General features: G+C 38.6%; 1 protein-coding gene across 1 annotated transcript in view; it reads right to left on the minus strand.

The window, feature by feature from the left end:
* Nucleotides 1-14,398, minus strand: part of STXBP3 (syntaxin binding protein 3) — a 47,730-nt gene that overhangs the window by 5,473 nt on the left and 27,859 nt on the right. Inside the window, exons 8-16 of the mRNA XM_077823546.1 lie at nucleotides 12,976-13,066; nucleotides 11,486-11,610; nucleotides 8,831-8,935; nucleotides 8,152-8,209; nucleotides 7,832-7,897; nucleotides 5,666-5,746; nucleotides 4,493-4,631; nucleotides 2,938-3,044; nucleotides 570-668 (exon numbers count right to left, since the gene is read on the minus strand). Coding sequence (XP_077679672.1) covers nucleotides 570-668; nucleotides 2,938-3,044; nucleotides 4,493-4,631; nucleotides 5,666-5,746; nucleotides 7,832-7,897; nucleotides 8,152-8,209; nucleotides 8,831-8,935; nucleotides 11,486-11,610; nucleotides 12,976-13,066 — 871 coding nt within the window. The remainder of the gene's footprint in view (nucleotides 1-569; nucleotides 669-2,937; nucleotides 3,045-4,492; nucleotides 4,632-5,665; nucleotides 5,747-7,831; nucleotides 7,898-8,151; nucleotides 8,210-8,830; nucleotides 8,936-11,485; nucleotides 11,611-12,975; nucleotides 13,067-14,398) is intronic.

Below are 14,398 nucleotides of genomic sequence, written 5' to 3' on the forward strand. Positions count from 1 at the left end.
TTGTTCAGATTTCAACTTTGATTTTTTATTTATAGCTGCATTAACCTACTTAATTTCTTCACAAAAAAATTATGTATGTATGTCCCAGGTTTCTAAAGACAAAGTACATTACTGACTTTGCATGGATTTCCCAGGTCACTAATGGCATCCATTACATGAATTTAACATTTAAACTATAGTCTAAAGATCCACCACACACACACACACACACACACGTTTAATTTAAAGAACCCAATATCAAAACTATCAGCCACTGGAGAGGAAGTTCAAATGTCTCTCTCTACCTTAATTTGCTTCAGCTAGCTTTAAACTATTTTCCAGTTATACTTAAAACTAAGTTTACCTTATAAATTTAATTTTCTATTTTAATATACTAACTAGAAATTTAGTGGTTATGTGCACATGTCTGAAGAACTTTCCTCTTAAGAAAATTTTATGGAACATAAAATGTAATTAACTCAACTTCTAAATTGCCATTTCAAAAGATCTTGGATAAACTGTTAGCTTACAAAGTACTTAAGAGTATTTCTATATTACACCTAGGAAACAACCATGTTCTTAGAGTTTACCTCCATAACATCTTTGATAACAGGTGTCCATCTAGAAAGCTGAAATGTTTCTTCTGAAGAGCGGTCCTTCCTTGATTGTCTACGTTGCTGAGAAACAGACTAAATAAAAAGATTTATTTATTTATTTTAAAAGAGGCTATAGTTTTATTATACTATTTCTTTTAAATCAATCCCAACAAAATAGAAAGTTCTAAGGAAATATTGCACCATGTGTATCAAACTATGTTCAAAATTAAGTACTGAAAACTTCTACTTCAGAAGAAAAGAGCTGGATATATTGATATTTACCCAAAAAACTGATTGTTTGAATACTGAAGTGTATATAATACAATTGCTAAGCTAATGGATCTCCACATATCATTCTTGCCCAGTTGCTGGAGCCTAGGATTTATAGCAGTGGTCCCCAAACTCTTTACCTCCTGTCTGCCTCCCTGTACTAGATTTTATTGTAAGGCACCTATATACTTTGATAGAACAGTGAAACAGGAATAAAGAGCGTTTTCCAGGAAGTATGATTAAGTTACAAAACAAAAAAATTGCATTTTTTGGTTACTATTAGGACTGCCTGTCATATACTTAATTTTAAGAATCTAATCATTTAAGTAAGAAAACTGTAGAGTTCAGACATTAGATACGCAAAGCCTGCATAACTTTGACGAGTTATGGAATAAACAACTTGCATCAAAATAAGATGATTTTTGCAGAAATGTTAGATACTACTTTGAAAACTATCGGGTGTAAAACCACTCTGTTTTAAAAGTTACATATGTCACAAATTTTAGCAGTGGGAATTTCTCAAGAATTCCTAACAAAATAATTAACTTCTGTAACTTCTGGATTCTCCCAAGAAAAGTGTGGAATGCCACATTAAGAGTTGCAGAAAAAGCCTTAGAGCTAAATGAAAAAAAATGCAGTATTTCTTACTGTAGGGGAGAGCGAGAGCCTGAAGCACTCGACCTGGTGCAAGACCTGAGGCCTGAACTAGAGGCTGTGAACCAAAGTCGGGCCATGTATTAAAGTAGATGCTTACAAGTACACTCACGGATGTGACCTTGACAAAAATACTGTTAGTGTTGCTAAAACGCAGGCATTCCTAAGAAGCAACAGATAGACTGAGTGAGTGTGTACAAACATTCCAAAAAATTAGCCCAGGTGCATCCTGTCTAACACCAGATAAGAGGGTTTGACAGAAGTGATGAATAGGGATGTTTTGCCTGAGACATCTAGAGCAAAGTACAGGGGGAGGTAACAAGCAGTTGTCATGAAACATGTAAGGTGGTACATAAGTTGTCTCAGGTCTATAAACGTCGGGGAACCTTGCCTTAACCCAGGGGAGGGCAAACTACGGCCCGCATCTAGCCCATCAGGGCTTTCAATCCGGCCCACGGGATTGCCAGCCCTGTGACACAGTGAGGCTAAGGCAGGCTCCCTGCCTGCCCTGGCTCCGCACTGTTCCCGGAAGCCACTGGCACCACATCCCTGTGGCCCCTGGAGGAGGTGAAGTGGGCAGAGGGCTCTGTGCACTGCCCTTGCCTGCAGGCACCACCCCCCGCAGCTCCCATTGGCCAGGAACGGGGAACTGCAGCCAATGGGAGCTTCGGGGGTGGTACCCACAGGCGAGGGCAGCACATGGTGGAACCGCCTGCTCTTCTCCACCCCCAGGAGCCACTGCTGGACATGCTGGCCACTTCTGGGAGCAGCGCTGGGCCAGGGCAGGCAGGGAGCCTGCCTTAGCCCCGCTGCGCACCCCTGCCACCCTGGAGCCACTCGAGGTAAGCAGTGCCAGGCTGGAGCTTGCACCCCAAACCCCTCCTGCACCCCAACCCTCTGCCCTAAGCCCCTTCCTGCACCCTCTGCCGTGAGCCCCCAATCTGCTGCTGCACCCCTACCCCTTGCCCTGAGCCCTTTCCTGCACACTGCACCCCATTCCACACCCCAACCCCCTGATCCAGCCCTATATTCATGGCCCTGCATACAATTTCCCCACCCAGATGTGGCCCTCGGGCCAAAAAGTTTGCCCACCCCTGCCTTATCCCTTTGTGCAGCCAAGGGGACAGCAGAAATTCCTGCTGCTGACTGAGCCATTCCTTGCCACTGGGCACTCGTGTTAGTGTACCCATAGCTCCTATGAGATGCTAGTACTGTGCCTGAAGGTACTAAACCGAGTGCCTCTGTCACCAAACCATGCCTGTGATCTTTCTTTATGAGTAACACCGAGGCCTGCTGAATTAGCAGGCTGAATTGTCTGCTAGGGCTAATAATATCAGAGCTCCAAGAAAAGTAGCACTAAGTACCTGGAACAGCTAAGTGGCCCCTAAATAGCATTACCACAGCAACAACATTCCAGCCTTCAGCACTTAACACTTACCGAGACCACAACAGGTACACCAAGGTATTCCCAATTTTTTATCATGTCACTGTCACTTTCTATTTGTACATTCTGGATCAGTTTGTCCAAATTCTCTTGTGTAGTTCCTTTTGCCAGAAAGAAAAAATGAGTAAGTTAGATTTTGAATTAAAAAGTCCATCTGATACTTAAGATAAATTAGCTCTTGGTCCCAGACATGATACGATTTTTGATGATTTAAACTAGGATATATTTCTTTGATAGTTCATAATAAATCCATCCTTTTAAATTTACCATTATTTCAGAATCTGAAGGAGATATAACATGGGTTCGCACACAACGCGGTGAAGCAGGCTTCCAGGGCCTGGTAGGCAGGAGCTGTGGGTGGGAACTTTTGGGGGCCCCGCAGGCCCAGAGTGGCCCTGGTGATTAGCGGGGGGTCAGGAGCAGCCCGCTCCACTTCCCTCACCCCAGCCCCAGCCATGTTGCTCGGGGGATGAGGTTTGGGGGAAGGGATCTCCCCCCCCCCGCACTCACCGGCAGCAGCAGAACCAGAGCAGCCTGGCCTCAGCCCGCTCCACTCCACCAGCTCCCAGCCGCAGCACTCTGCTTCCCGCCACCGGTGAGCATCCTTTCCCCAACCTCTCCGCACTCACTGGCAGCGAGAAGCGGAACGCCGCGGCTAGGGCCACATTGATCCGCTTCCCGCCACTGCCGGTGAGTGCCTGTCGGGGGGGTAGGGTGTGTGGGGGGGGGGGAAGAGGAGGAAATAGAGGTCGGGGCAGTCAGGGGACAGAGGGGTTGGGTAGGGAGAGGTCTCTGGAGGGGGCAGTCAGGGGACAAAGCAAGTTCGATATAATGCGGTTTCACATATAACACAGTAAGATTTTTTGGCTCCTGTGGACCGCATTATATTGGGATAGAGGTGTACTTGGAAATTCAAATGTCGTCACTTCACGCCAATCTTTGATAATACATTCAAATTTCTATAGGAGCCTCTATTTCCTTTACTCCAACAGCAATTAGTACATTTCTGGGTCCAGTACAGCAGATCTTGATGGTCCAAGGTCCCACTTGGAAAAATAATTCACTTTTGGGGAAATGGAGGCGGAAGGAAAGGCAAGTCAAACCTCATTATCTAAGTTTCTGCTACTCAGTGCTTATGATTGAGAGCTCAGGAATGCATTCTCCTCTCCAGTCTGTCACCACTCTTCCCCATCCACTCCAATTCCCAGGATGCACCTAACAGCAAATCCCATCCCAAATCCTCCAAACACTGACCTGGGTAAGGAAGGAAGAATTCAAGAAAATATCCCACATCCCAAGTACTGAGATGCTGCTCAGAATCTATTGTAAAAAATAAATGTGCTTGCTCGTTGTGCTGGATCACTTCTAGCCCTGTATGAGCAACCTCTTCAAGAGGCATCTGGGAGAAAGAGGCTACAAGTTATGGGCAGCATTTCCTTTTAACCCTGCCATGGCCTAGTACGACTGGTCCATACCCAGTGTTGGCCGCTGCACTAAAACCTAGTATTGAAATCTATAACATATTGAAAAACAAAGCAACTTATCATACCATTTGTGCTGAAGATATAAAGGAGGATAGCTCTTATTTTATCATAAGAGTCATGGTTTTTGTTGAGTAGAACTGGAAGGAGGACTCTCATTGAGTCTTTCACTTTTTGGCCCTCTGCATCAGTTCCAAGAGCTAAATCCTAAGTTAAAAGCAAACAGAGTGGTCTTACTGACCAGTCATTAAAACAAATAGCATCAGTGTGTGTTTCTGTATTTAGTTCCAGCAAAAAGCTAGTTACCACTAACTTTACAAACATCATCATCATAGTGGTTGTGATGGAAGAGTTTCACTAATGACTATTCACACTGAACTTAAAGGTCCTTTGTCTATACAATTGAAACAACTATTATAGTTGTGTATTGCAACTGTGGTATCAGAGCTTGTATTTTTTAAACCCTGTAGCAAAACAATTTTGACAGTCCACGCTGGCCAGTCAAATCCTGATAGAAAACAGCTCTGCCAAAGAATTTCAGCTATAATTAAACACAGTTGTCAGTAAGGGCCCTGTCTGTACAGATGAAACTAACAGCCTGAATATCAACATTTTCAAAACTAAAGAGCTTTTACATTGTAACTATTGTAAATGTTTGGTCAGATTTTGTTTAATGTTGTATTACCAAGTTCCAGACCAAAGACCACTATAAGAAAAGTTAATTATCATATCCATGTTATATTTTGCTATTGTAAAAGAGTCTTTATGTTCATAATATTAAAGAATAAGCTTAAACAACATTTTAAATATGATTTTGTACTTCATACTTCAGGTTAACAGCATTAGCTTGTTTGTTTATGGTAGTGCCCACAGTATACAAAATGCTTTCTAGACATTCAGAAAGGGAAAGTACCGGCTCTGAGGTGCTCATAATCTAAGGTGAGACATAACTGGACAAGAAATTAGGGAAAGGGAAAAACAAATTGGGATTTTTTTTTAAAATGTGAAGGTCAACTAGATTACTCATAGGCAAAAGTAGGTCTTTTAATAGAGACTTAAATATTGACAGGATAGAAACCTTGGGGATGAAGTCTTACAGTATGATTACTCAGAGTAGAAAATTTAAAAAAATCCACCATGAAAAAGGCAGATACAAGCTACAAAATTAGTGTTATGAAAATGACTATTTCTGCATAGTCTGCAAACATTAGATTTTATTTACACTAATGACTTTCACATACCTGTTCAGTTTTGCACAGTTTTTCTATACTGGATTTAAACTTACTCATGCAATCTTCTGCTATGTTAAGATGGACTACTTGCTGTAAGAGAACAAACATCGTAACTTACTTCTTTTCACATAGTTCAGCCCTAGCAGGAGTACAATTTAGTTCATTTTTACTAGTTACAGAGTCATCTTTTGACTAGCTGAGTTTAATTTTGTAACCACCTTGTGCTTGTGTTTTACCCCTCACTTAGAACAAGTGATGGGTTATTCAGTAAGGATCAAATTCCAGGTTTTCAAAGGCAGAAACATTTTTGCATGTGGGTTTTTTTGTTTGTTTTGTTAAGACTATAAATGACAGCTTCAGGTTAAGGAAGGTGGTAATCTGTGTGATTGGTAGCTACAGCCAAATACAGTTGAGATGACCTGTCTTGGCAGTAAAACACTAAGCAGAAATTGCGGTGTCCTGACAAGGTGGAGATCAGTCCCAAAGACATGGAATTTAGGAAGTCTAGTCTTCACATATCTCCATAACATCCATCAGTCCGATTAAGGTGCAAGGAGGAAGAGACTGTCTAAATTAATGTTGATGATCAAATTCTAGTTACAAAGTCTACAATGAAATTATTGGAATCGGAGGTTCCCCATCCCCCTTTACTAATTTCTCGTTTCTCGAAAAATGTCTATCAGCCTACAATAAGTGAAAAACCTTGTGGCCTAAAATAGGGAAGTGTTGACTTATGACCTTCGCTTAGGATATGGGAATTAGTTTAGGATTCTATATTTTGCTAGCTTCCGGTGACTGCTTCACCCTACTTGACTAATCCCTTACATCCTTCCAGAAAAGCACAATGTGACTGATTACAAGCTGATGCCATTCCATTAGGCTTTTGTATAAGGCCACTCTATGATTATTAATTTTGAAAGATGCCTTTACCAAAACCAATCTTTCCCAGTAATTTGACTATTTCAATGCTGTGAGATCATTACAGAGCATTAAATTCATCTGGATTATCTCAAACTCTAGCCCATTAGAATGTCTTCTCACAAATAACTAAGATACAAAATATGATTTTCTAAATATTAGAAATAATAAAATTTATCAAATGCAAGTTATGACCCTGGATGTTGCTGTTTTTTGACTGAAGGCATTACCAAAAATAAAAGATGAAGACGCTTTAAAACCACAACCGAAGGTTCTTTTTTAGGTGTTTGATTAGATAATTTCACTGAGAATTTCAAGTTCTATCATCTGCTAGTCTCTATCTGCAATGTCACTACTCTATTCCATGGAGTGAAAAACAAAGTCTGCACCAGGAGAGTGCCATTCACAAAGAAAGATGGTTTATCAGACTTCTAGGTAGTATGATTCATCTATATGAGACCTCTTTCCCTCAACCAGCTTACGTGATAAAGTCGTGTCATGCAACTGGCTGGAACCTGATCTCACTCAGGAATCCAGAACATTTTAAAGGGAAATGTGTGCAACAGCAGTACATCTTTTTCAGTCTCTGTTTTTCATTTCCATAATGCATGAAGATTCTGCAGTGGGTTTGTGATTAACCACACCTGTTAATTTATGGTTACAGGTCAAGTGAGAACATGATCATGCTTCAGTCGTTTCCTTTAGATGTGTATTTTTGCAGATAGGGGTTTCATTTCAGTTTTAATTGCTGCATTTTACACTATTTAACTTTAGAATCTTTACTAAGTAAATAAAATACCATTGTGTAAAGTTCAGTTTGACAATATACTAATTGTGTGTTGATCCTATTAATTTGAAACATTTCTTCCATTCATTATTGCTATATAAAGAGAAAGTAAAAGCAATACTATGAAGCATTAGCTGTTCAGACAGGTATCTACAATCATAATCCAAGTGCATTAGTTTACTTAAAGAGTATGAATGCATCCAACAGAAGGCTTAAACATTTCATATTGACAAAAAAAGCCGTCACACTTGGAAGTGGACTTACTACTCAAAAAATGTATTCACTGAGAACAAAAATATGAAGCACCGAACATGAAAACATGCACAACAAAAGCTAAATATAAAAAACAGATTTTTCCACCCTAGGGTTCTTGAATTAAAATCATAAAAATATAGCCTGTAAAACCAGAGATACTATTTGGTGAGAACAGTTGACAAGAAAAGCATAGCAATGTACAGGATGCTGCTTACCTTGGTAATCTGTTTACGGAAGTGGGGCATCTTTTTCATTAGCTGGGCCAGATTACTTAGTGATAACTGTGAAAAGAGGACACAGTTTAAACTCAATTGATGTTTCTCATTCAATAAATTTTATTTCCCTTACTGCTGGAGGCTGGGATTTCCCAACTTCACAACTGAGAAACTCATATCAATTTCTCAGGCAGGTTAAGAACCAATAACCAAACAGAACTTTTAGCTGACCTAGTTGAAAAATACACTGGGCAGACAAATAATATTAAATATATATATATATTTTAACAATAAGTCAGTAATAAGTAACTATTTCTTACTTTTTCTTCTGTTGCTTTTCTCTTTGATGAAACTTCTTTCAAAAGTTTTGGAATTTCCCTGTCAGATTAGGAGAAAGTAAAGGAATGCTTTAAAATCTGAAACAAGTAATTTGTAAATTAAAATTATTAAGTTAACAGTATGATGAAGTAGTAAACTCAAGAGATTTATGGTTTCCAATTATCATAACTGTTTTTAGTGAAAAATGAGGTATTTTGGTATTCCATTCTGCAAAAATACTCATTTTGGATGGGAATGAAGTCTCTTTTCTCCATTTATGGCAAAGCTAAGTGCTTCTTGCATTCTAAATTTCCTCCTCAAAATTTAGATGAAGATTGTGGAGTCTCATCATCTTTGAAAGATAGAAATTAAAATTATTTTTATAAAGGATTTCAATAAATATTGGTATATGCTTAACATACATTTGTGTTATTTTGCTAACATCAGTTTTTGGATACTAGAATTTAATGTGTACACCACTGAGAGGTCTGTACATACTGACTATTCTCCCTTACTAGCTGGCCAAACCAGCTAATCTTTTCCCCTTACAAATCTGTAATCTTTCTATAATTATTCTCTGTCTTTATACCCTTGTCAATTCTATTACTGTAGTATTTTCTAATTAAATAATATCCCCGAAATGTATAAAATATCATAAACATCAAGAACGTAGTCACATACTCTAACACATCTGCAATATGCTTGTGTCGAATTTTCACCCAGAGCTCATCCTCCTCCTCCAGAATTGCCTCCCTTTCCTTTCCACTGGGTCCATCTGTTTTATATCTACAGACAGGAAATCAGGTTGTGAAATTAGATATTTCCAATGCATGTTTTACATAAAGCAACTGAACACGTAGAATAAAAAAATTAAAATAACTATTTTTAACATTGGCAGGTAATGCACAAAGATTATTTCTTTTTTAAAAAAAGAAATGTGGTTCTGAAACAATAGGTACTCTTTTAACCATATTTTATGCATAATGCTCAGGAAAAGTTAAGGCTGATCTGAAGTCCTTAATAATTCAGGCAAAATTACATCCATTTTAGAATAATTTTCTTCTTCAGTAATTTCAGCTAAGGTTGGAAATCCATCCCGGCTTATCCTTTGAATATTCTGTAGGTTGTTGGTTTAAACAAAAAACCCCACAAAACCAAACAAAAACAAAAACACCCCCCCCCCCCCCACACACACACAGAGATTTACATGCTGTCAAGGTTCCTCCCCCACTCTGAACTCTAGGGTACAGATGTGGGGACCTGCATGAAAAACCTCCTAAGCTTATCTTTACCAGCTTAGGTCAAAACTTCCCCAAGGTATAAAATATTCCACCCGTTGTCCTTGGACTGGCCGCTACCACCACCAAACTAATACTGGTTACTGGGGAAGAGCTGTTTGGACGTGTCCTTCCCCCCAAAATACTTCCCAAAACCTTGCACCCCACTTCCTGGACAAGGTTTGGTAAAAAGCCTCACCAATTTGCCTAGGTGACTACAGACCCAGACCCTTGGATCTTAAGAACAATGAACAATCCTCCCAACACTTGCACCCCCCCTTTTCTGGGAAATGTTGGATAAAAAGCCTCATCAATTTGCATAGGTGACCACAGACCCAAACCCTTGGATCTGAGAACAATGAAAAAGCATTCAGTTTCTTACAAGAAGACTTTTAATAAAAATAGAAGTAAATAGAAATAAAGAAATCCCCCCTGTAAAATCAGGATGGTAGATATCTTACAGGGTAATTAGATTCAAAAACATAGAGAACCCCTCTAGGCAAAACCTTAAGTTACAAAAAAGATACACAGACAGACATAGTTATTCTATTCAGCACAATCCTTTTCTCAGCCATTTAAAGAAATCATAATCTAACACATACCTAGCTAGATTACTTACTAAAAGTTCTAAGACTCCATTCCTGGTCTATCCCCAGCAGAAACCAGCATATAGACAGACCCTTTGTTTCTCTCCCTCCTCCCAGCTTTTGAAAGTATCTTGTCTCCTCATTGGTCATTTTGGTCAGGTGCCAGCGAGGTTACCTTTAGCTTCTTAACCCTTTACAGGTGAGAGGAGCTTTCCCCTGGCCAGGAGGGATTTCAAGGGGGTTTACCCTTCCCTTTATATTTATGACACATGCACTTTCATTTCTCTAGGTTTTTGATTTTTCCCTTTTGAATTGAAGTTGAGTGCAAAGTCAAACACATTGGAGGTGACAAAATCTAGATAGCATTGGAAGTCTATATACCTCTTGAAGTGCAGAAGGACTTCTGTCTACAAACTATGTAGAGCTACAGAACAGACTTTTGTGGACTAATTACTCCATATAAATTGACAGCTAACATGCTTAACATCACAGACTTCAATTATTAAGTAGTTTTCTGTGAACAGAAGGAATATGATGCATATTGGGTATCTCGCGACACAATACTTTCATTTATATTTGGATATAGTTGAAGAAACTCACAAATAGTGGTTAAACCAGAAGCCAGTAGAAATAACAGAAAAATACAAACTTAATTTAAAAAAAATCAAATAGTGGCTCTACCGACTGGATAAAAAAATCTAACCAATAAGTTTCAGACTCATAAGAATATAAATATATGTTGCAAGCTTAGCATTATTTCTGAAACTCTTGTAAATTTCCATTTGATATCTGAGAATCTGCTAAAGAACTATGTATCTGAAATGCATCCCACAAAGGTTGCCTGATAGCATGGCAGAAGTATGACGACTTGTTTGTGACAAACAAATTTGGAAGCAGATTCAAGATTTATGAGACTTATATGCTATAACGTGGAGACAGTCTTTTTATGGAAGAGACTCGAACTAAATTAGATCCAAGTTCCAGAGCTCATACCTGGATCTCAACTTCAATAAATATAAAAAAATTCAGCTCTGCTAGTCACCAATTAAGCTTTCAGATTAGGGTAGTAAATATAGCTACATCAGATAGATGTCTTAATTTTTCTGATCACAGGATAAGCCAAAAATTGTTGCTGCTATGGACATTTTCCCCTCCTGCCATAGTTATCCATACGTCTGTGACACACTCCCATTGCCACATTAGTCTTACTACTGGGGCTCTATCTTTGAAGGTCCACTCAGAAGCTTTAGTTAGCAAGACAATGTAATCAATCAAATATCTCTGGCAAAGAGAGGATGGAAGAAAAAAGTTTTTAAATAAACTGAAGCCATCTTTACACAGCATAAAGTAGTAAAATAGCAAATAATTCCCTTTGTAGTTCACCTTTAATAACTACAAATAAAACAGATATCAAAGACAGGTCCTAAACTCAAGTCAGAATGAAGTACTTAGATACAAAAAGTTATACTTGCTTGTATGTATCATTTTCAATTGGTAGCAGATCATACGCCATTGCTTGGAAGGTAAGTTCATGGAGTACAGTAGACACAGGGTCAAAGCCACGATCGATTATTAACAGCTGGGAGTGGGTTTTACCCTAAAAACGTAAGGGAAGAAAAACTTAAGACATACTGTACAAAGCTACAACACTCCAAATCTATTTGAAGCAACCAAATCACATTCTAAGCCTTCTTGGAAAATCCTAGAGAGTGCCAGACTGGTTTATTCTCTGATCAAGAGCAAGGGTTTTTTTTTGTAATTCAAAACCCCATTACAGTTAAGTTGTCTTTAGCTATACCAAACTGGCCCAGCTACTTCTCAGCCATGAAGTAGAGGCAGCTTTCTGTTTAAAGACCATATGAGTTCATATTGGATGTTTTTTATGTAGTGTGTTTTCAGGCACAATACAATCCTTTAATTTTTCACTTCAAAAGCAAAAGTCCCTGTTGAACTGGATGCAACAGAAAACAAGCATGTCTTAGGCTTGACACACAAACAGATATTATCTGAATCCTAGACCAAGCAAGAGAACTTACAGTTTTAAATGTGATCATCAGCTGATCTTGATGTGGATTCAAAACTAAGTTCTTTAGGAGTCACTAGAAGACCAGCATCACAAAACCTCAGGGCTTTGATCAAGTCAGAAAGACACAGGACCAAACTGACTGAGCATTCAGGGTGGCACCAGAGGTCCCAGAATGTATGACTGATTCCCAACCCTTTTATCAGAGGCTCTTCCTTCCCCCAACAGATCAGTAGTTTCTTCCCCTCCCCCTCCATTTTCTCTTATATTCTTGTTTGCTTCTGTTTGTGCTCCCAGTCTCTTGGTGGTTGTGCCCACCTCATTGCCCCAAACACTAGAGTATCTACTGGTGGGCAAAAGGGACTCAACTGCATTTGTTCTTGTGGCTGAGCTGAATGCAATGGAATCAGAAACGCTTGGGTCAGTGGGCTACTGCCACCTGTACACATGACCTACCCCATATAACAAACTATTAGGTGCTACTGTGGGAGAAATGAAGGATGGTAGGCATATTTCTAAGAGCCCTGTTCTCCCACATCAATGGGAGTTCTATGAATCCCGAAGTGGGAAAACTATGCCCCTGAAATAATCCTCTGCTTTGCCCAGTGCCCTAAAAGGTGGGATGAGTCAAAATCATGCATTTTCTCCCTGATCTGCACCACCCATTTACTAGTCTGGCAACCCTCCTCCAGGTGGGATGTCTCCATGTCTTGTTATATGAACATAGAGCATCAATTCTGTTTTCTCACTGCACAAGTTATCTTCCACTCTTCCAACCTGTTTTTAAATTACACAAAAAGCAATTGAAGTGACAGTTTTCTATACAGTATTTAGTAACCAAATCTTTTTTTAAGAACAGCATTCCGTCTTCTAACATCCTTTAACAATTTCCTTTGTTTACAAAAATAAAGCAAACATGGGATGTAGTTTTCACTCTACCTTTATCTGGCTTCTCTCATCAATTTTATAGTAGTTTTCAAGCTTCTTTTCAACTAGCTCTGCAAGTTTGCTGGCATTATCCAATGGCTTGCTGGAGGAAAAAAATAAAAAGTCAAATATTGTTTATTAAATTTCTGTTATAAGACATTTTAGTGTCAGTGTTCTATAATGCAACTACTTATCTTCAAAGATCTGTAGTTTCAGAACTCCTACTTAATTTTAAAACATTTCAAAACACATTTTTGCCAAAATGCATATTTACAGTACTTTCCCTCAACTATGACATAAAACAGCTTAAGAGCTTAATCTTAAACACACTTAAGCAACGTGAATAATTTCATTCCTATTCTCCTATCAAGACCACATATCTGTACGATCAAGCCGTAAATGATCTTGTACTCAAAACAAAGTATACACAGGTGTTTTTTTAAAAGAAATAAGCAAGACCAAAATGGACAGCTAAAAAAAAAAAAAAAAAATGGACAGAAAGTCTTACCTGCATACACAATAGTCAATAAGAAGAGCGAAAGAACAAAAATGGATGGTTATTCAGTTCTGGTTGCAGAAATACTGAGTGAAAAATTTCAGTGTTTCTCCCCATAATTCTAGTTGCAAAGCTAACCACAAACAACAATTTGTTCCACAATACAATATTCAGATTTATAGTAATTTTTAGCTTAGATGCTATAAAATAGATAAACAGCTTTTAGTTTTATGGTTCAACTGTCAAAATCCTTTAGGCATTTAACTGTAAAAGAATGCTGCTTGTTGAAAATGTGTGTAAAAAGTTATGTGCTCATCACACAAAAAAAAACAGGAAACTTTTTCTACTTTTAATTTACTATTTAAAACACAAACTTGTTTAGTACTTTGTTCCCACTATATTATAGGAAATGATAGCTTTTTAGACTGTATGCTGAAGTGGCAGAGAAATTTAATGATCTGCATTTCTATTATGCCTTTGACCAGAAAATATCAAAGATGCTTGAGAAGTTTTTATGCATTTAGGCCCTGATTCAGAAGAGCATCCTTACTCAAAACACTTAAACATATGCTTAAAGTACTTTACTGAATAGGGATGCACTTAAAACATGTTCTTAAATACTTTCTTGAATTGATCCAAGTCCTAAACACTCCTGTGAGTGTAATGTTACCAATTTTACAGCCAAGGAGACAGACAGAAAAGTTAAAAGAATAGTCTTAGGTTATATAGACCAAGTCTATGGCAGATCCAGGAATAAAAGTCAGACCTCCTTGCTCTCCTTTCTCCAGAAAGAGTAAGTAGATACTAAAGAGAAGGTAGGTGAGGTAATATCTTTTATTGGACCAACTTCTGCTTTCAAGCTTACACAGAGCTCTTCTTTAGATCTAAGCAGCTAACCAGCAGGCAGGCAGTTTTTGCTTAACTATTTTACCAGAGAAT

The sequence above is a fragment of the Eretmochelys imbricata genome, chromosome 8, assembly GCF_965152235.1.
Source record: "Eretmochelys imbricata isolate rEreImb1 chromosome 8, rEreImb1.hap1, whole genome shotgun sequence".
NCBI classification, from domain to species: domain Eukaryota; kingdom Metazoa; phylum Chordata; order Testudines; family Cheloniidae; genus Eretmochelys; species Eretmochelys imbricata.